This window comes from Mesoplodon densirostris, chromosome 16 (genome assembly GCF_025265405.1).
Source record: "Mesoplodon densirostris isolate mMesDen1 chromosome 16, mMesDen1 primary haplotype, whole genome shotgun sequence".
In the NCBI taxonomy this organism is placed as follows: Eukaryota; Metazoa; Chordata; class Mammalia; order Artiodactyla; family Ziphiidae; genus Mesoplodon; species Mesoplodon densirostris.
The window spans coordinates 29,448,964-29,471,097 of NC_082676.1; the positions used below are offsets into that span (position 1 = coordinate 29,448,964).

At 42.5% G+C, this 22,134-nt stretch overlaps 2 protein-coding genes across 3 annotated transcripts; one reads left to right on the top strand and one right to left on the bottom strand.

Moving 5' to 3' along the window:
* The first annotated feature begins 713 nt into the window (after positions 1–713).
* LOC132476925 (TP53-regulated inhibitor of apoptosis 1-like) lies at positions 714–9,617 on the top strand. Its single transcript, XM_060079187.1, is given in 3 exon segments — positions 714–727; positions 9,418–9,519; positions 9,521–9,617. Coding segments are annotated over 3 exon segments (213 nt in total).
* A 1,156-nt stretch (positions 9,618–10,773) lies between these two features.
* SNRPB (small nuclear ribonucleoprotein polypeptides B and B1) lies at positions 10,774–19,833 on the bottom strand. 2 transcript variants are annotated; one of them, XM_060078475.1, is made up of 7 exons: positions 19,698–19,833; positions 17,310–17,461; positions 15,395–15,506; positions 13,581–13,733; positions 12,219–12,357; positions 11,773–11,898; positions 10,774–10,933 (listed from the first exon to the last, which is right to left on the bottom strand). In XM_060078475.1, the coding sequence occupies exons 1-7, from the start codon at positions 19,698–19,700 to the stop codon at positions 10,896–10,898; spliced, it is 723 nt and encodes a 240-aa protein (XP_059934458.1). In that variant the 5' UTR covers positions 19,701–19,833; the 3' UTR covers positions 10,774–10,895. The 2 variants fall into 2 exon arrangements, with proteins under 2 accessions (XP_059934458.1, XP_059934459.1); XM_060078476.1 differs by having other exon boundaries at positions 10,774–11,077.
* Positions 19,834–22,134: the final 2,301 nt, after the last annotated feature.

Below are 22,134 nucleotides of genomic sequence, written 5' to 3' on the forward strand. Positions count from 1 at the left end.
ATGGGACAGTTGCCCCACCTGACTCCCTCAAGCCATTTTCAGGCCTGCTTGGGACCCTGCCCTGCTCTCCCCAGAAAGCCTCATTATGGCTATAATAAATCCTTTCAAACACCTGTGGTGCATGTATAGGGTCATCAGTCTCAGATATCCAAACTGAACTTGGCGGAAGGCTCAATCCTGCCTCCCATGAAGCAACAAGAAGACACATCCCCATTTTATAGATGAGGAATGTGAGCTCAGAAAAGTTACTCATCATTCATTTATTCAACAACATGTGTTCAGTGCACAGAGCAGTGGGAAAAAAACATGGACAGGGCTTCCCTGGTGGCGCAGTGGTTGGGGGTCCGCCTGCCGATGCGGGGGCGCGGGTTCGTGCCCCGGTCCGGGAGGATCCCGCGTGCCGCGGAGCGGCTGGGCCTGCGCGTCCGGAGCCTGTGCTCCGCAACGGGAGAGGCTGCGGCGGTGGGAGGCCCGCGTACCGCAAAAAAAAAAAAAAAAAAGGACAAATTCCCAGCCCTCGGTAGGGTGAAGGAAGTAGTTCACAGAAAAATAAATGTAAATTGCTTTTAAATATATGAAAACATAACTAATGTCCCTTATAGCTAAATATATACTAATTAAAACAAGGAGATATTTTTAACTTAAATTAAAATTAAATTTAACAAGCTCTAACACTGTAACAATACACTGTGTTGGCACCTGCATACACCATTATGAGTGGTGTAGGGTGATACCACTGGAAGGCTACCTGGTAGATCTATCAACATTTTAAATGTAGCCCCCCTTCCCTCGGTAACCTTACTTTTAGAAATTTATAAACATGGACAGAGGTATGGCCCTAGAGCTAAAGAGGGGCAGGGCTTGACACCTCCTTCTTTCCTTAAAGTGTATTTTATTTCTGTATAGGTGTTTGTAGAAAATTAGAAAATACAGAAGGTTAGGAAGAAAAACTCCAACCCACAATCCGAGCATCCATGAATAAGACTGAGCCCACACATTTGCTGCGTTTCCTTCCTCCTGACAGAGCAATGCTGCCTCCTGGTGGATTTATTTCTTAAGTACATTCATTATTTTACCATTTTTAATTTTTTAAATGTACTTAATTTTTTTAACTAGGTAGTGCACTCACACGGTTCAATATTTCTAAAGTTCTAAATGGAATAGAGTGGAAACTCTCCCATCCATTCCTTTTCCCCTTGAACTAGGGTTCTTTCCCCACAGGCAACTGAACTGGCCGATTCCTCATACATAGCTTTCCAGAGATCTTTTATGCATACACCTGGATTCATTTGGTGAGAGTTTCTTTCTTTCTATTTCTTGCCTTTGAATCATGAATATTGCTCCTAAAAACTTAGAAAATCCAAAGAAAAATATTTCTACATAAACTATTCATTACTGCCTGATATGAAGTCATAGAAAATCAGAGATACTATGCATTTCCCAAATAGGAAGAATGACCAAGTTATGTTACACTCACTAAATGTACATTCGGTCATCATTATGAAGATTTATGTAATAACATGGAAAAATGTCTATCACAAAAGTTTATTTTTAAGACAATACACAAAAGAGGAAATAACTTAAAAATACATCCCTACTTTAAAATTTTAAAAACAATGATATATCATTTTTCAGCTGTCAAACTAGAAAAGTGTTTTTCTTCTGAATGATAATTATCAGTTCTAAGGAGCATGTTGTGAAAAGTGTAGTTGTGTCTGTTTTATAACAGAGTAAATCGACTCAAGTGTTAAGTTAATTAAAACACTGACATCCTTTGACTCAGAGATTCCTTTTTAAATTATCTAAATATAGAATAATCCTTATGCAAAAATATGGTCATCACATTATTTGTTAATGAGAAAACTAATCTTAATGTCTAACTACAGAGAACTGGCTAAGTAAATAGTGGTTTGTCCACTTAATGAGATACTAAAGTCATTCTAATGTTTGCAAAGATTCAGAATGTGTTTTGATGTTAAAAGAAATAGAAAGCTGAGTACATAGTAAGCTCACAAAACCCAACAAAGGAGACAAGGCTAACAATGAATATATGGAATTTTGGGACTCGAGTAATTTCATTCTATAGTCATTCTTTATGAGCAGTTATATAATAAAATATTTTTAAAGAAATGAGCAGAATACAAAACCTATGAAATAGTACACATGTGGCTCTGACCAAGCACAATTTAGATTTAAATCCAGCAGCAAACCTAATGCCTTTATTATCTCATTTAGTCCTCACAGCCACAGACCAATTCACTAACTGAACTAATGTTATAGAGCAGCGGTCCCCAACTTTTTGGCAGCAGGGACCAGTTTCGTGGAAGACAATTTTTCCACGGACTGGGGGGCGGAGGAGGGAATGGTTTCAGGATGATTCAACTGCATTACATTTATTGTGTACTTTATTTCTATTATTATTACATTGTGATATATAATGAAATAATTATATAATTCACCATAATGCAGAATCAGTGGCAGCCCTGAGCTTGTTTTTCTGCAACTAGATGGTCCCATCTGGGGGTGATGGGAGACAGTGATGCCCAAAGCGTTCTGCTTATGTCCAGTCTACTCCGTAAGATGCAGCTTACTCATCACTTGCCACTCACTGATAGGGTTTTGATATTAGTCTGCAAGCAATTGATTTATTATGGTCTCTGTGCAGTCACACCTCTCTGCTATGATCATCTGTATTTGCAGCCGCTCCGCAGCACTAGCATCACCACCTCAGCTCCACCTCAGATCATCAGGCATTAGATTATCATAAGGAGCGTGCAACCTAGATCCCTCGCATGCGCAGTTCACAGTATGGTTCCCACTCCTATGAGAATCTAATGCCGCCACTGATCTGACAGGAGGTGGAGCTCAGGCGGTAATGCGAGCAATGGGGAGCAGCTGTAAATACAGATGAAGCTTTGCTTACTCACCTGACATTCACCTCTTGCTGTATGGCCCACTTTCTAACTGGCCATGGACCTATACCTGTACCGGTCCGTGGACTGGGGGTTGGGGACCCCTGTTACAGAGTCTTAATGTGAAAACTGGAAAGGAGTAAAGTCTGTAAGCAGGTCAAAGCACATTTGAATTCTCCACCCAACCCCTTTACCTCCAGGGACTTAGGAGTTCTCTTCAAGATACAATGATCAGAATGCCCCAGTATCTAATTGCAGACTTCACCTTTTGTTCTCTTAGTTTAGTCAATGGTTCTCAAAAGCAGGTGTGCTAAAGATTATTCTATGTAAGATTGTATACACAGAACAATATGGACCAGACATACTTCAAGAAGGTTTTAGTCGACTCTCAAGAACAGTTTTGAGCATCCAGGGTTTTTACTTACTGATCACTACGCAGTGTGTGACTCTGTTTTTCCTTAGTTGACTATGCTTATTTGTGTGATAGAAGTAAGAGTCCCCGTCTTTCAGCTCAGGCTAGGAGTACAAAACCCTTCTGTGTCACGCCTGGCAGGTAAGTGGGAGGCAAACCAGCCCTGCTTTGCAGTTCATGCTGCTCAGGGTATAGGTTCTTGCAACACTGTCTGAGCCAACCACTGACTCTTCTGCCAAAAGCCGCTGCCAAATTCACCTCCCTGATGTCCCTACTCCTCAGCCTTCCTCCGTGGGAATAACCTTCCCACAACAAAAAGCCTTAGTAAACTCTTTCCATGAAGAAACTTTTTTTTCTCCTTTTTTTGAGGTGAAATTCACCTAACATAAAATTAACCACTTTACTTTGACCATTACAACTCAATAGTATTTAGTATATTCACAATGATGTGTACTGTGCATAGAGAGCTGGTAAGCTCTCTCTAGTTTCAAAACCCTTTTCATCACCACATAAAAACATCCCGTACCCATTAAGTAACCACTCTCCATTTCCCCCATTCCATCCGCATCCCTTGGTAACCTCTAATCTGCTTTCTGTCTCTACGGTTTTACCTATTCATATAAAAGAATCATATACAGAAGCAACCTAAATGTCCATCAACAGATGAATGGATAAAGAAGATGTGCTATGGGATTTCCCTGGTGGCACAATGGTTAAGAATCTGCCTGCCAATGCAGGGGACACAGGTTCAATCCCTGGCCTGGGAAGATCCCACATGCTGCGGAGCAACTAAGGCCCTTGTGCCACAACTACTGAGCCTGTGCTCTAGAGCCCACATGCCACTACTGAAGCCTGTGCACCCTAGAGCCTGTGTGCTGCAACTACTGAGCCCACTTGCCACAACTACTGAGCCTGCGTGCTGCAACTACTGAAGCCCACATGCCTAGAGCCCATGCTCTGCAACAAGAGAGAAGCCACCACAATGAGAAGCCTGGTTAAAAACTCTCCAGAAAATTGGCATAGACGGAAGCTACCTCAACATAATAAAGCCCATATATGACAAACCCACAGCAAACATCATACTCAATGGTGAAAAACTGAAAGCATTTCCTCTAAGATCAGGAACAAGACAAGGATGTCCACTCTCGCCACTCTTATTCAACATAGTTTTGGAAGCCCTAGCCATGGCAATCAGAGAAGAAAAAGAAATAAAAGGAATACAAATTGGAAAAGAAGTAAAACTGTCACTGTTTGCCTCTGACATGATACTATACATAGAAAATCCTGAAGATGCTACCAGAAAACTACTAAAACTAATCAATGAATTTGGTAAGGTTGCAGGATACAAAATTAATACACAGAAATCTCTGGCATTCCTATACACTAACAATGAAAAATCAGAAAGAGAAATTAAGGAAACAATCCCATTTGCCATCTCAACAAAAAAAATAAAATACTTAGGAATAAACCTATCTAAGGAGGCGAAAGATTTATACTCAGAAAACTATAAAACACTGATGAAAGAAATCAAAGATGACATAAACAGATGGAGAAATATACCATGTTCTTGGATTGGAAGAATCAATATTGTGAAAAGACAATACTACCCAAAGCAATCTACAGATTCAATGCAATCCCTATCAAACTACCAATGGCATTCTTTACAGAATTAGAACAAAAAATTTTACAATTTGTATGGAAACACAAAAGACCCCGAATAGCCAAAGCAATCTTGAGAAAGAAAAACAGAGCTGGAGGAATCAGGCTCCCTGACTTCAAACTATACTACAAAGCTACAGTAATCAAGACAGTATGGTACTGGCACAAAAACAGAAATATAGATCAATGGTACAGGATAGAAAGCCCCGAGATAAACCCACGCACATATGGTCACCTAATTTACGACAAAGGAGGCAAGAACATACAATGGAGAAAAGACAGCCTCTTCAATAAGTCGTGCTGGGAAAACTGGACAGCTACATGTAAAAAAAAAGAAATTAGAACACTAACACCATACACAAAAATAAACTCCAAAGACCTAAATGTAAGACGAGACACTATAAAACTCTTAGAGGAAAACATAGGAAAAACATTCTTTTACATAAACCACAGCAAGATCTTTTTTGACCCACCTCCTAGAGTAATGGAAATAAAAACAAAAATAAACAAATGGGACCTAATGAAACTTAAAAGCTTTTGCACAGCAAAGGAAACCATAAACAAGATGAAAAGACAACCCTCAGAATGTGAGAAAATATTTGCAAAAGAAACAATGGACAAAGGATCAATCTCCAAAATATACATACACCTCATGGAGCTCAATATCAAAAAAACAAACAATTCAATTAAAAAATGGGCAGAAGACCTCAATAGACATTTCACCAAAGAAGACATACAGATGTCCAAGAGACACATGAATAGATGCTCAACAACACTAACTATTAGAGAAATGTAAATCAAAACTACAATGAGGCATCACCTCACACCAGTCAGAATGGCCGTTATCAGAAAATCTAGAAACAATAAATTCTGCAAAGGGTATGGTGAAAAAGGAACCCTCCTGCACTGTTGGTGGGTATGTAAATTGATACAACCATTATGGAGAGCAGTATGGAGGTTCCTTAAAAAACTAAAAATAGAACTACCATATGACCCAGCAATCCCACTACTGGGCATACACCTTAAGGAAACCATAATTCAAAAAGAGACATGTACCACAATGTTCATTGCAGCACTATTTACAATAGGCAGGACATGGTAGCAACCTAAATATCCATCAACAGATGGATGGATAAAGAAGATGTGGCACATATATACAATGGAATGTTACTCAGCCATAAAAAGGAACGAAATTGAGTTATTTGTAGGGAGGTGGATGGACCTAGAGTCTGTCATACAGAGTGAAGTAAGTCAGAAAGAGAAAAACAAATACTGTATGCTAACACATATATATGGAATCTAAAAAAAACAAAAAAGGTACTGATGAACTTAACGGCAGGGCAGGAATAAAGACATAGACATGGAGAATGGACTTGAGGACACGGCGGGGGAGGGAGAAGCTGGGGCAAAGTGAGAGTAGCATCAACATATATACACTACCGAATGTAAAATAGTTAGCTAGTGGGAAGCAGCAGCATAGCACAGGGAGATCAGCTCAGTGACTTGCAACAACCTAGAGACGTGGGATAGGGAGGGTGGGAGGGAGGCTCAAGAGGGAGGGGATATGGGGATATATGTATGCATATGACTGATTCACTTTGTTGTACAACAGAAACTAACACAGTATTATGAAGCAATTATACTCCAATAAAGAGCTATTTAAAAAACATAACTATAAATGCAGTATAACTTTTAAAACCTGTGAATCACTATATTGTACACCTGTAACTTATATATTGTATATCAACTATACTTCAATTTTAAAAAAAACCAAAAAGCAGTCATATGTGCCCTTTTGTGTCTGGCTTCTTTTACTTAGCAGAATATTTTCAAGGTTCATCCAAGTAGTAGCTGGTATCAATACTTCATTCCTTTTATGGCTGAATAATATTCCATTGAGTTTATAGGCCACAATTTATCTATCCATTCATGCACTGATGGACAGTTGGGCTGTTTCCACCTTTTGCCTGTTATGAACACTGCTATAAACATTCGTGTACAAGTTTCTGTGGAGACATATATTTTCATTTCTCTTGGATATATACTTAGGAGTAGGACTGTTGGATCATATGGTAATTCTGTTTATCTTTTTGAGGAACTGCCAAACCATTTTACACAGTGGCTGCAACATTTTACATTCTCACCAGCAATGCACAATTCCTGTGCATCCTTGCCAACTTTTTTCCCCATTAAAGCCATCCTAGTGGGTTGAAGTGGTATCTCATTGTGGGTTTGATTTGAATTTAATGACCAGTGATGTTGAACAGTTTTTCATGTGTCATCCATTTGTATATCTTCTTTGAAGAACTGTGTATTCAATTCCTTTGCTGACTTTTTAATTGGGCTGTTTACCTTTCTATTGCTGGGTTGTAAAAGTTCTTTATATAGTCTGAATATTAAACCCAAATCAGATATATGATTTGTAAATATTTTCTCCCATTCTGTAAGTTACCTTTTCACACTCTTGATAATGTCCTTTGATGCAATTTCTAATTTTGATGAAGTCCATTTTTTTTGTTTCTTGTGCTTTTGGTGTCAAATCTAAGAACCTATCACCAAACCCAAGCCCATCAAGACTTATTTGTTTTCTTCTGGTAATTTATGATTTTAGTTCTTATAGATTGTTGATCCATTTTGAGTTAATGAGTGATATATGAAGTGAGCTGGGTGTCCAACTTCATTCTTTTGTATGTGGTTTTCCAGTTGTCTTAGCACCACTTGTGGAACAGACTATCCTTTTCCCAGTGAGAGGTCTTGGCACTTCTGTGGCCACATATACAAGGGCTTATTTCTGGACTCCCAATTCCATTCCATTGGTCTATGTCTATCCTTATGCCATACCAGTTTTGATTACTCAAGCTTTGTACTAAGTTTTGAAATCAGGAAGTGTGAGACATCAAGATTGTTCTTGCTATTCAGGACCCGTTGAAGCTTCAAAGAATTTGAGGATGAGCTTCTCCACTTCTGCCAAAAAAAAAAAATTTTTTTTTGGAATTTTGATAGGGATTGCATTTAATCTATAGAGCACTTTGGGAAATACTGCCATTTTAACAAAATTGTCTTCCAATCCATGAACATGGTATGTTTTCCCATTTATTTAGGTTTTCTTTCAGGATGTTTGTAAGTTTATTTTTTTCATAAATTTGTTTATTTTATTATCTATTTTTGGCTGTGTTGGGTCTTTGTTGCTGCGCATGGGCTTTCTCTAGTTGCAGTGAGCAGGGGCTACTCTTCATTGCGGTGAACAGACTTCTCATTGAGGTGGCTTCTCTTGTTGCGGAGCACGGGATTCAGTAGTTGTGGCACGTGGGCTTCAGTAGTTGTAGCTCACGGGCTCTAGAGCACAGGCTCAGTAGTTGTGGCTCACAGGCTTAGTTGCTCCACGGCATGTGGGATCTTCCCAGACCAAGGCTCAAACCCATGTACCCTGCATTGGCAGGCAGACTCTTAACCACTGTACCACCAGGGAAGTCCCTGTAATTTTCAGTGTACAAATCTTTCACCTCCTTGTTTAAATTGATTCCCAAGTATTTTATTCTTTTGGCTGCTGTTGTAAATGCAATTAAAAAAATTTTTTCAGATTGTTGCTGGTGTATAGAAATAGTTGATTTGTATGCAATCTCATACCCTGCAATTTTGCTGAATTTATTTATCAGCTCTAGGAGCTTTCTTATGGATTCTTTGGGATTTTCTATATATAGGATTTTATCTGTGAAGTTTTACTTTTTCCTTCCCAATTTGGCTTTTTTCTTTCTTAATTGCTCTGCTAGAACTTCCAGTATAATTTTGAATAGCAGTGGTGAAAGTGGACACCCTTGTCTTATTCCTAATCTTAAAGGTAGTTTTCAGTCTTTCACTATTATGTTTACTGTGTTTTTTTCATAAATCCCTGTATCATGTTTATAAATTTCCCTTCTATTCCTAATGAGTGTTAGAATTTTACCAAATGTCTTCTGCATCTACTGAGATTATATGGCTTTCTTCTTGTCGTATTAGCTTGGCATATTTGATTGTTTTTATGGTGAACCACCTTACTATCCCTGGAGAAACACCTCCATACTACAACACTAGTCTCTTCTTTTTCATTAAGGTCTCCTTTGCATTTAGAATGGTCCCCCTGCAAGGCAGTAATTTTTAAAGTATCCACTTTATTTCTGTATCCTTTAAGCCTGATGTACTACTAGAGTAGTTTAGTGACCTATCAACTAAAGATAGACTTTGGGTGAAAGAAGTCATGGATACCCCACAACTCAAAAATTGGATTAGATTACATGTATGCATATGACCCCAGGAGAAAGTTATACCAAAACTGTTCCTCTTCCAATAGGATTAATTTCCATTTTTAGTATTTCCTTCAGCTTAGTTGTAGAAAAATATGATAACCTTAAGTATTGCTCAACTGCTGTGGATGCTGACACCATGAACAGCATTAAGAGAGGCTTGCACTGACACGAAGCACAAGTGTGACCAGTGCTTCAATTGCTGGTTTGCAGAGAAGTTCCTCAATGGGGACCCATGCACTGACCTCTTCAAGCACTCAGCAGTGAGTTCAGAAAGCAGTAAAGGAGGAGATTCCTATTGAAGGACTGGAGGTTCATGGGCATGGCAAAGAAAAGACTGAAAGTTCTTTTTGACCTTGACAGTCACCTTGAAAATGGACTCATATCAGGAAATTGAGGACTCTGGATCATGTCAATTAAAGCTGTGAAGATAGCATGGATTTGATAAATTTATGAGGGAGGAGTTTCCTTTCCTCCTTGGTATTTTCCTCTCACTTGTAGAAAATGAACCATCACTCTTTCAGATATCTGGCTTTGGCATCTCAGCACACTAAATAATGGGATTATTTGGGATTATGGTTGCAATATTTGGTCTGGGATCAGTTTTAAATGTATCTTGTATGTAAATGCTGATAAGCTCGTCAGGATGACCAAGGTTGCCTAACCTCCTGAGCTATGCTTCGAAGGACATTCCGTACACTGTACTGGGGTTACTGTTCACGGAAGTAACTGGTTAGGATCTCTCTTTTCTCTCAGGGAGCTAATGCTCTAGAAAATCAATGCTTGGGAGCACAGTTTTATTTTTATATAGTAACTTAATTGTTAAGATTGCTGATGGACTGGGTGAGCCAAGAGAAAGACAGCTTTTAACAGTTCCCTACCTTAACAAGAGGTGTCAGATCTCATATTGATGTGAAAACTTCAAGAACAGTGTGGTGAACACCATTTCAGAGCTCATGGTATAGTTCAGGAATTAAGATCCTTGTAGTAGCTAAGGAGGAAGATCCTAAATGGCAAAGATTTGTTGTTGCCACCTTTCAACTTATGTCAATGAATTAAGTCAACCTGTGTATGATAAAAACACCAAAATGAGGCATCTGGTTAAATGTTGGGGGGGTTGCTTTATCTGCCTTGCTTACCCACCCTGCTCTGTAATGCCTTTAATCATGAAGATGGAATAAACTGTAACATTTAATTTCTAAAAAATAAAAGTACTGCTCAAGAAGTTATCTAGATTAGTGCCTTCCAAAGAGGACATACCAATCACAATAGGGTACGGATGTTTATTTCAACAAAATGATCTTTGCCAGTTTGACAAGTGAAATGTCTTCTTGTAGTTCAATTTTGTAATTCTCTTGGATGAGGCTGTGCATCTCTGCAAATGATTATAGTATTTTACAAGGGAAGCAGCTACGGATTAGGGCTAAATTTTTTCAAGGCAACGCTTCTTGACTCGTATTAAGCACCCAGCATATGAAAGGTTTTTCTGAAAATAAAGAAACATACCAGGTGCATTTATAATATTCTCTTAAGAGTTTATTATAAACTAGTGTCACAGGCCACAAGGAAGTAAAAGGACTATGTACAGCCTTACGGGAAACAGGCAGGGAGCTGAGGAGGGCCAAGATGAGTCTAGGGCCTTGGTGGGCGCATTCCCGGGGGAGGGGGCCCTGTAAGGGAAACCAGACAATCCGGTGAGACTCCGCGAACAACGGCTTAACAAACAAACAGGTGTGGTAACGTGGCCCTGGGGAATCGGGCCCACGCCTCTGTGGAGCTACTTCCATAACTCTGTGGCCAAGGTCAAAGAAGGCCTGAAGTAAGAGTAAGAAGTTTAGTCAGTGCCTGATCTGCAACTTGAATCCCCACCGTACCCCAGCCTCCCACACCCTGCAGTTATCAAATGATCAGAGGGGGACTTCTCTGGGGCTAACTGGGCTCCTATGCTTATAAAGCTCATAAATGGAAAACCCGAATTAGAGACACAGTGGTCAGCAGGTTTGGCCATGGGTTAACTTAGAGGCCACTATGGCTCGGTGGAAAGAACACTGGTCTGGACACTGAGCTCTCTGGGCCTGCTTCCTCATCTATAAAATGAGAGAGCTGATCTACTTCAGCATTTCTCAACTGGAATTAAACAGATATACATAATAGTGTAGCAAAGCATAGAGCTCCTCCTTAATTACTAGACACTCCCAAACCAAAGGGCATAAGACCTTTGTTCGTCATGCAACAGAATGCATTATTTCACAGTGACCTGAGAATACTGCCCTGGACACTGAGCCCTGTGTACAGGGCTGCTCTCACTGTTCTAAGAGGGAGGTAAGGTCAATTTAAGAAATGCTTGTTCCCTCTTTCCTTTCTGGACAAAACTGTCCTCTAAGAGTTCACTTCCCGAGGCTTAAGGCCTAAAAGCCCAAAGGTATGGTCAAAATCCAATCTTCCCTCCATTTCCCATCCCAACATGGCTCTAGAGAAGGAAGTCAACGCCACTGCTGCAGGCACTTACCTCGCATCCCTGGGGGAGGGGGCCGCATGCCTGGTGGGGGCATGCCCATTGGAGTGCCTCGTCCAGGGGGAATCCCCATTGGGGGACCCATGGGAGGCCTCATACCAGGAGGTGGGCCCATCATGCCTGCAAGAGAAAAGCCCCAAGAATATAGCTCAAGTGTCTGTCTTGAAAAGGTAGCAGGAAACATACAAAACTGTCCACCAAGTTTGGAGACGGAAGGACCATTCCACCCTCCCAGCCCCTCCTAGCAAACCAGGACTTGAGCCAAAGAAGTGAGGCTCTTGCCCAGATAGTTCCACAGTCAGTCAACCAAGCTGGATCTCAGAGTAATCCTGCTTAATTACACAAACTCGTCATCAGTTTCAGTCAAGGTTATGTCTCATCATAAATCCAGCTAAGGCATCTTCTATCGATTAGCAAGGTTCTCCTCATGGGCTTCTCACCTGGAGGGGGTGCCCCTCGGCCCATAGGTGGGGGAGGACCCGCACGGCCGGGTGGGTACTGGGTTGGGGCCCCTGCAATACTGGCTGTGGCAGCAGCTGCAGCTGCTGCAACAGTGCCTCTTCCTTGTGGGGTCATCACCTAAGAGGACACAGGAAGGAAGTTAGGCAGAACAGTACAGTGCAATGTGGTGTCCCACTCTCCTCCCCAACTTGGTAAAGAAACAGCAGACGCCAAATCCCCTAAGCTACAACTCATGGTATCAGACTTCTTATTTAAAGCTATCTGCCAGGGACTTCCCTGGTGGTGCAGTGGTTAAGAATCCACCTGCCAAGGTTCGATCCCTGGTCTGGGGAGATCCCACATGCCGCAGAACAACTAAGCCCATGAACTACTGAGGCTGCACTCTAGAGCCCATGCACCACAACTACTGAAGCCCGTGCACCTAGAGCCCATGCTCCGCAACAAGAGAAGCCACCGCAGTGAGAAGCCCGCGCACCACAACGAAGAGCAGTTCCCGCTCGCCGCAACTAGAGAAAGCCCGCGCACAGCAATGAAGACCCAACGCAGCCAAAAATAAATAAGTAAATTTTTAAAAATAATAAATATAAGTAAATAAAAAATAAAACTATCTGTCAGAGAAGATCACACTTGAATGCTCAATTCCCATTTTCTAGGCCTAAGTTAAGTATGCCCAATCCAAATCAGTTAAGGCACTTGCATTTTCAAATAAGACTGATAATAGGTTGCAAGAGCTGTAGTACAGCTGACCTTGAACATGGGTTTAAGCTGCCAGGGTCCACTTATACGCAGATTTTTCTCAATACATACTACAGTACTACATACAATCTTGGTCAAATCCTTGGATACAGAGCGCCAACTGTAAAGTTATAAGCAGATTTTCAACTAAACAGTTGGCATTCCTAACCCCTGCATTGTTCAAGGGTCAAGAATTCAAATGCTGTCATGGAAACACTTTGTTCCAATTCAGTTGGCCAAAATACTTTTTATACATCTCTTTACTTATTTTTCCCATTTTTTGGCCACACCTCGCAGCATGTGGGATCTTAGTTCCATGACCTGGGATTGAACCCATGACCCCTCGCAGTGGAAGCGCAGAGTCCTAACCACTGGACCACCAGGGAAACCCCCTGCATCTTTACTTTAATAGCATCAACATTATTTATAATAGCAAGTTTTCCTTTTTGCTTGACTCTGGGACCATATGTGAAGCACAATGAAATAGTGATAGCCTGACAATCATAGGTTGATTGATCATTCTGGACTCTTCGCAAACTGTGGACCCTCACTCTATCCTTTATTTTAACCACCAGACGTTGGTACCCCCTTCCCCAACTCCTCACCTGTTGGGATGGCCCACCAACCCCACGGACCGGCCCAGCAAGTCCTGCAGGAGCCTGGGGCATGGGAACACCAGCTGGGATTCCTCTGCCAGCAGCTCTGCCAATCCCTGGGCCCCCAGCAGCTCCAGCAAGTGGCACTCGTGCAATGCCAGTCTGAAAAATAAAGATACATGTTAAAATGCTTGTGGCCTAGAGAATCAGAAATATTTGATTCACCGCCTTTGAAATATCATTGCCAAGAGAACTCCTCAGATTTATAGGGCATTGAAACAGCTTCTGATAAACACTACCCACCTATGTGTTAACACCATTCCTCCTCCATCCATGATTATATGCCTAGCAGGCTAGAAGAACTGAAGAGTAAGTCAAGAGAAACATGCACAACTCAACCTGTATGCACTCCTATGAAAATTAAACCAACACATGGCCAGGGCTCCATTCAGAAGGGTGTGTATGGCAGACAAGAGCACTTGACCTGGCATCAAAGAGACATGAGGTCCAGTACCAGCTCTGATTCTCACCTGGTGGGTGACAGTGGGCAAGTAATCCCACCATTCTAGGACTTTTTCCTCATCTGCAAATGGGGTTATGACAAAACTGGTTGTGGCCATGAAGGTTTACAATGGGCAACATTAGAGCAGCTATGAGCAGGTACATATGCTGTCCCTTGCAGACATTTACAATCAGGAAAAGCTTCAATGTAAGAGTCTAAAAAGAAGGAAATGACTAGGATAAACTACTCTGTACTCACTTGAGAGTATCTTTAAGTCATTAACATGACTTTTTTTTTTTTTTTTTTTTTTTTTTTTTTTGCGGTACACGGGCCTCTCACTGTTGTGGCCCCTCCCGTTGCGGAGCACAGGCTCCGGACGCGCAGGCTCAGCGGCCATGGCTCACGGGCCCAGCCGCTCCGCGGCACATGGGATCTTCCCGGACCGGGGCACGAACCCGTGTCCCCTGCATCGGCAGGCAGACTCTCAACCACTGCGCCACCAGGGAAGCCCATGACTTTTTAAAAGTGTACAGCAACAGGAAAAATGTTTACAATGTTAAGCGAAAAAGCAGAATGATATATTACATACCTATTACATGTTAAGTAAAAAAAAAAATACATGTGGACAAAAATTCAAACAAGGTAAGAGGATTATTCCTTTAACAAACAATATATTAAAATGAAAAAGGGAAAAAAAATTTGGTTAGATTCTCTAAAGCCTCTTCTATTTCTAAAGGTAGGCTGATGTTAATGAACCAAGATTGCCTGGAATCAAAAGCCAGTATCACCACTTTCTAGCTGTGACACCTTGTGCAAGTTACTAAACCTCAGTCTGTATTATCTATAAAGTGGGAATAATTTATCTCAAAAGACTTTTATAAGGATTAAATCATACTGAAGGTCCCACAGAGCCTGGCACATAGCAGATGCTTAATAAACATTAACTATTATTCTATAACTGAACAAAAAATAAGTATGTATTCTACTGTTTGGAGTTATGACTTTTTATGGCCCACTAAACTGTCATCACATTAAGAATTGACCCGGATGGCCTTAGATGCCTCTTCTGTTGACCCACTATGTCCATCAACTAAAGAAGGGACGGCTTTCAAGTTAGAAACCCTCAAATTCTAGTTCCCTACTTCTTACTTGCAAGGTAACCTCTTTAAGATTCTGGTTTATTATCTGTAAAAGGGGGACAGAAACCAGAGGATGCCTGTGAGTACTGCAATGAAAGAGAGAACCTCACACAGAGCCTGGCTCAGGTGGGGCCTCCCTTGTACAAGGTTCCTGGCCTTGCAAAGGCTCTCTGCTGACTTACATCTTTGGGAGGTGGTCCCTCTACTGTCATTGAGACCAGGTTCTCCCCTCGAAGTAGCACCAGACCAAGGACTCGCTTCTCTTCTCTCTCCGCTTGTTTTGAGTTCTTTGGTCTAAAGACAGGTTTAGGAGAAGGAACAAAAAAGCAAGCATTAGAAAAAGGGTAAAGTTCAAGTTCACCTACCTAAGGACCCTCCAAGATTTGTTTTACACTATATCTACTGACAAATGGTACATAAACTTTCCCTAAGACAGCTCCTCTGGACAGTCTTCACAGGCTGAACTTGTAACCCCTTAGGTGGTTGTCTCCTGTGCCAATAGGATGCACAGACCAAGAGACAGGGTAAGAGTCAAGAAAGCCCAGCCCTGGCTCACTCATGTAGCCACTGTGAAAGCCTTTCCTCAGTCAACTCTTCTTTGCTATTACCCTTTTCCTCCCTCTAGCTTAAGGCCTCACCAGTGCCAGGAGGCAGCCAAAATAATTCCTCAGTCAACTGAATCCCACTCATTCCACTTACATGCAGTATTCTTCTAGTACCAATTCAACCCCACAGGCCTGTAACTCCACCCCTCACCTCACATTAGAAATAGAAGCTATAAAGGAAAAGGTTAAGAGTTAACTACATAGAAATTACACCTCTGTCCTCAAAGAACAAAAAACAGAAATCTCCAAACAGCAACAACCAGAGAAGTATGAACAAAATATAAATGAATGTAAACCAGGAAAAATAACCGCAACAAGATGGGGAAAGGAAAGGAAAGCCACAGCCAATATCCTAAAAATAAACACAAAATACCCTGATTTTTAAAAATAACTTAAAGGTTTCATTTTAGTGATATTTTATATTAAATTAACAGTAGTTTTCTGTGGGTGTCATTTTTTCCTCTTTTTTTTTGACTTATCTATATTTTCTTATTTAATAAAAGCATGTATTGCCCTTTCACATTTTAAAAAAAAAACCCTTTCTGGGTATTTTAAGTTTTTTCTCACATACTTTTATGTACTTTTAATAAATATTTTCTAATAGGCACTTTTTAATTATCAGAATAAAGTTAGTTTCATTTAAAAATACAGAAGAGAACAATTTGGAATAGTTCTACACTGATCTGTTGGTCACTGTCTAATGTGTACCTGGCACTCAGCCATCTCTACCACATTTTCTGTGCTGTATTTCTTGACCTCATGCCACAAAGAAAACAACTGTCCCAAGGAGAATCAAAGGGAATTCACAGCCACTGGCAACATACTATGGACGCTGCACGTGGCAAAAGAGAGCTGGATGATCATGGAAGTCATGTAACTTCTCTGGGCCTCAAGATGCCTTGAATGTAAAATAGGATGAAATGCAAGACCACATCTTTTAATAGCCTAGAAGCTTAAGATCTGTGAGTCCTAAGACAAGGGAATTATCTAGTAACTTATGGAATTGTATTCTCCAATTGTTTCTATAAATGCCAACAAAAAATCACTGGCCCCAAACCCCCAAGGGGAGCTGAGCACTTACCCTGAAGAGGGTCAGAGGCTTCTTAAAGCAGTTTCAGACCAGGCTGCACTGGGAGAGCCCTTTAGGCTACAGCTTTACAAATAGGCAATGAGGCCAGAAAATCAAGCTCTCCCCCCTTACACACCTGTGGGGAGAACATGAGAGCCCTTTACCCCAGTACCCAGGGGCACGCAAAGTCAGAGAAACAAAAAGCCTAGCAGCCCTCCTTACAATTTGTACTCTGCTAGAAGTAGACAGCAAGACTAAGGAAAGAGATGTCTTAGTGTCCAACATCCCCATTTTAATCTGCCCTGTAAAACAGGAAAGTAAACCAAGAGGAACTAGCTAGCTACATCACCGCCTGTCACTTGGCCCACCCACCCAATCCACTCCCCATCCACCCAATCCCTCCCCCCACAGCCCACTCCTCACTTGATCTTCCTGAACTCATCACAGTCACAGAGGATCAAATTCATATGCTTGTCAAAAGCTTTAAAGGTGCCAATGAAGATACGGCCATCTTGCAGGATGCACCTCATCCTGTAGTCGATGTGCTGCAGCATCTTGCTGCTCTTGCCCACGGTCTGCAAGGAGAAATCAGCAAGAATGGGACTCAGCTCTTTTAGACCCACATAGCCCTGGTCCTTCCTTAAAACTTCTGCTGCAGCCTTCTTTTCCATGTCTGTCTTTCTCAGTATTCTCAGCTCTGTCTTCCAGCCACAGACTTTTCCTGGGAATTCTCTCACATCACTCTGTTTTCAACCCTGACCTGTTATTCTTCCTTCCCTTAAAATCATCTTTCTCGTATTACAATTGCCTTTGTCTATGTTGTGTATGTTTCATGGGTGAGAGGGTAAGGTGGTTCCAAACTAATGAAACCCAAGTATATCACAGATTAGCCATCTGCCATTGTGTAGATTATAGGTGCTGTCGAACACCAACATCCCATTAAAAAGACTGGGTAAAAGAGCTAGAATGGGACTGGCACTAAGAATTCAATCAATGAAGAGCTTGTTATCAGAAAGGAGCTGATCAGCTTGGAAGCCAGAATAGAATCCCCCAAATCAATAATCTGTTAGTGTGTCTCCAAGACTACCTTTAGGAGAGAAAATCTTTCTGGTGCTCAGTGCTAATGAGTTTGAACACAAAATGAGAATATATAACCTGATATACTCCTTAATTAACCCAACAACCTATTCTGCTTTATAGCCTGGCTTCCAATGTAGTTTTGGTAAAACAGAGAGACTATATAGACCTCACAATGAGAATGTCAAGTGCCCTTGGCAGTTACACTTCTCTCTAGAAATAAATGACCTGGCATTTGCTTTGTTATATCAGCCTCCTATCAGTCTGACTGGTATAGGCCAATCCAAACTCATGCAAGGGCCTTCTAAGTACCAGGCACTGTGCTTACTATTCATCTCTGTGAGCTTGGACGAGCACAGGTGCTCTGAACCTACAAATGCATGGATTGGAATCTCGACTCCTGCCACCCTGGAGACCCAAGTTATGTGGTTCAGTCTCTTTCAGATGACCATTTTAACCCAACTGTAATCACAGCTTCTAACCACATGGTCTGAACCTCTATGGTAACATATACTGGTCCATCTGTCTTGTACAGCTAATTCTTACTGGGTGCTCACTGGCAGGCACTGCCATAAACACTATTCTCTCACTTAATCTTTAACATCAGATTTTAAAGATGAGGCCACTGAGGCTGTAAGAGGTTAAGCTGTGTTGGAAGTTAGTCAGCCTGAATCCAGTGCCTACTCTTCTAATCAATTCTCCAAACAATACCCTACTAGGTTTCCCTGCTTTCAATTCACCCAATATATAACAGCTACCAAACAGTTATCTTTCTACACACAACTAAGTTCATGCCATTTTGCTGGTTAAAATCCTTCAGTGGCATCCTTCATCACCAACAAAATGAAGTAGCATGTAAAGCCATTAATAACCAGACTCCTGCCAATTCCTCCCACCTCATTCTTCCTTTTCCCCTCCAGGAACTTTCAATAGTGCTACCCTTCATGCTTTGTTCTGGCAATTCTTCGGATCTATACTATTCTCTCCCATTTTCGCTGGGAAAACGCCTGACAATCTTTCAGGACTCTGCTCCAGAAAGCCTTCTTACCCCGCCCCCCGCCGTTACTTTTACTTAATGCTGAATTACCATTCCGAATTATACTATCCGTGTCCCCAAACAGAGAGTGAACTCGGGGAAGTAAACATTTCATTGTGCAGCCCCAGGGCCTGCAAAGTCAGACATACTCAAACATACATATATGCTGAACAAACGAGTTGAACTTTTCCTCCACTCGTTCATCCTCCGTTCACTCCTCCCCATCTACTAGAACCAAGACTCTAGTTTGGGCCACAAGCCCTTCCACCTCTTTCCGCAACTCCTTCTCGGACCCTCACCCGCCTTCACAAATCTGAGTCTCTCACCGGGTCTTCCCCAGTACCCCTGCGGCGCTAGTACCTACTCCGACACCCCAGACACTCACACTCATGCTGCAAAGTTTACTCAGCGCCTACGGGATCCCAAGCACCGTGGTCACAGCGGTGTGGAGGACCGCAACGCAGTTCTAACTTCTGCACCGAGCGACCCTGGCCTCGGACCCTCATTTCCAGCCTTCCCCTCCCCCACCCCGCCGAGCGACCAAGGTCCGGGTCTTCCCTGTCCCGAATGAGGGGCTGCGGCGGCCGGGGCCTTCACCGCCCGGAGCGGCCAACCCACGGCCTCCTTCCCGGTTAGTCGCGCTCCCCACTCCACAACAGACTCGGGAGCTCCCGCGCCGCCGGCCTGTGCCTCCTCACCATGGTGGCGGTTCTGATGGCTCCGATTCCCGCCGGATTCGCCTCCGCAGAGGCCTAGAAGCCCGCCACTAGCTCGCTTCCCGCCGCCGTTACCGGAAACGCGACCGCGGGCAAAATGAGGTAACGTAGAAGGCTGCTTCCGGTCCTGGAGCCAGTCCCTTGAGTTCCGGCCGAGGTGCTGAGCCGCGAGCTTAGAGTGGGGCGGGGCTTCGGCGGGGTTGGGGGCGGGGCTGGCGTCAAACTGAATCGCAGAGGCTTAGGATCTTCTCTGTTGGACACCTTCCTAGTTTCTGTCGGTACTGGAGCTGCTCCTCTTCACCCTCACCACCCAACCCCCCGCGCCCCAGCCCATTAACTCTCGGTCCTCATCTCCCACCACTCTACCCCAGCTCGGTCCTCTACAGCCAGTGTCCCTGCTTTTCCGTGAACTTAGTCGACCTGCTTCAGCTCCTTTGCATTTGCTGTTGCCTCTGCCTGGAATGCTAGTCGTCCAGGTATGTGCACGGCTCACGCCCTCACCTTCACGACTCAAGCTCAAATAATATTTTCCCACTGAGGACTTTCCTTGTCGTCCTATTTAAAACTGCAATCTTCCCACCCATCCCTGTTTTATTTTTCTCCTTAACATTGATTGCTAACATACTATATATGTTATTTTATTATCCCTCCCCGTTAGAATGTAAGTTCGAAGGGTATAGATTTTTGTGTATTGTTCATTGCTGTAGTGCCTAGAACACTGCTTAGCACAAAATAAGGGCTTAATAAATATCTGATGAATGAATTTATCAATCCCATCCAGTCCCATGACTTTTGAATGCTACCTATATGATCGGGTTTTTCGAATTTACTCCTCTAGGGCTTCCCTGGTGGCACACTGGTTTAGAATCCGCCTGCCAATGCAGGGGACACGGGTTTGAGCCCTGGTCCAGGAAGATCCCACATGCCACGGAGCAACTAAGCCCGTGCGCCACAACTACTGAGCCTGCATTCTAGAGCCCGGGAGCCACAACTACCGAGCCCATGTGCTACAACTACTGAAGCCCACATGCCTAGAGCCTGTGCTCCGCAACAAGAGAAGCCACCGCAGTGAGAAGCCCGTGCACTGCAACAAAAGGGTAGCCCCCGCTCACTGCAACTAGAGAAAGCCCACACGCAGCAACGAAAATCCAGGGCAGCCAAAAATAAATAAATTTTAAAAAATTAAAAAAACAACAAACTTGGCAGCATCCTTGACTCCTCTCTTTGAGGAATTCCTCATCCCTGATTCAAAATGTCTTGAATCAGATTGTAGTCAGCTGCTCCACTTCTACTATGCTAGTCCTAGGCACCATCATCTCCATCTTGGATCACTGAACAAGGCCATAACTGGTCTCTTTGCTTCCTCTCTTGCTCTCACAGCAGCCAGAGGGATCATTCTATAATGTACTGAGATTATATCAGATGATGTCATCACCCTGCTCTCCACCTCCCAATAACTTCCCAGCACACGTTGGAATAAAATCCAGTCCTGAATCTCTCTCTCTGCATCTAACCTCATCTCCCTCAACATTCCCCTCATTCATCATCTTCCAGCCACACGTCTCCTTCCTGTTCCTCAAACCCAGCAAGGATATCTTCCATCCCAGGGCTTTTTAATCCTCACACCAGACCTAAGATGCACATTCTGTCACCCTGTTTCTGTCAACCCGTAGATGAAGAGATGGAGGATCAAAGAGATGAATTATCTTGTCCAAGGTGGCAGAGTCGACAGTCAGAATAGGAATATGGTGCCATTTGTCTCCTCAGTGGCTCCAAAGTTACCCTGCCTCCTAACATTATCACTTATGCACACACTTAAAAATTACTTATTTAGCACCTACTAAGGCCATGCACTGTTACTGGGATACAAAGTCCCTTCCCTGAAGGAATTTATGTTCTAGTAAGAAAGGCAGACAATAAACCCAACAAATAAGTATACAAGGTAACATTAGAGTGACATGAAAAAATAAAGTAGGGTAGGGGAACTGAGAGTGATGGGTTGCAAGTTTGGCTAGATGGTCAGAGAAAGCCTCTCAGGAGTGGCATGTGAGCAGAGACCTCAGTCAAGTGAAGGACATTCCAAACACTTCATATAAAGGGAATCATGTAATATGTGATCTTTTGTAACTGCCTTCTTTCACTTAGCATAATGTTCTCAAGGCTCATCCACGCTGTGGCATGTATCAGTACTTCACTTCTTTTTATGGCTGAATAATATTCCACTGTATGGATAGACCACTTTTGTTTATCCATTCATCAGTTGACAGACATTTGGGTTGTTTCCACCTTTGGCTATTATGAATAATGCTGCTATAAACATGCATGTATGCTTTCATGTGATTATATGCTTTCATTTCTCTTGCATGTATACCTGGGAATGGGTCATATGGGTCATATTGCTGGGTCGCATGGTAACTTT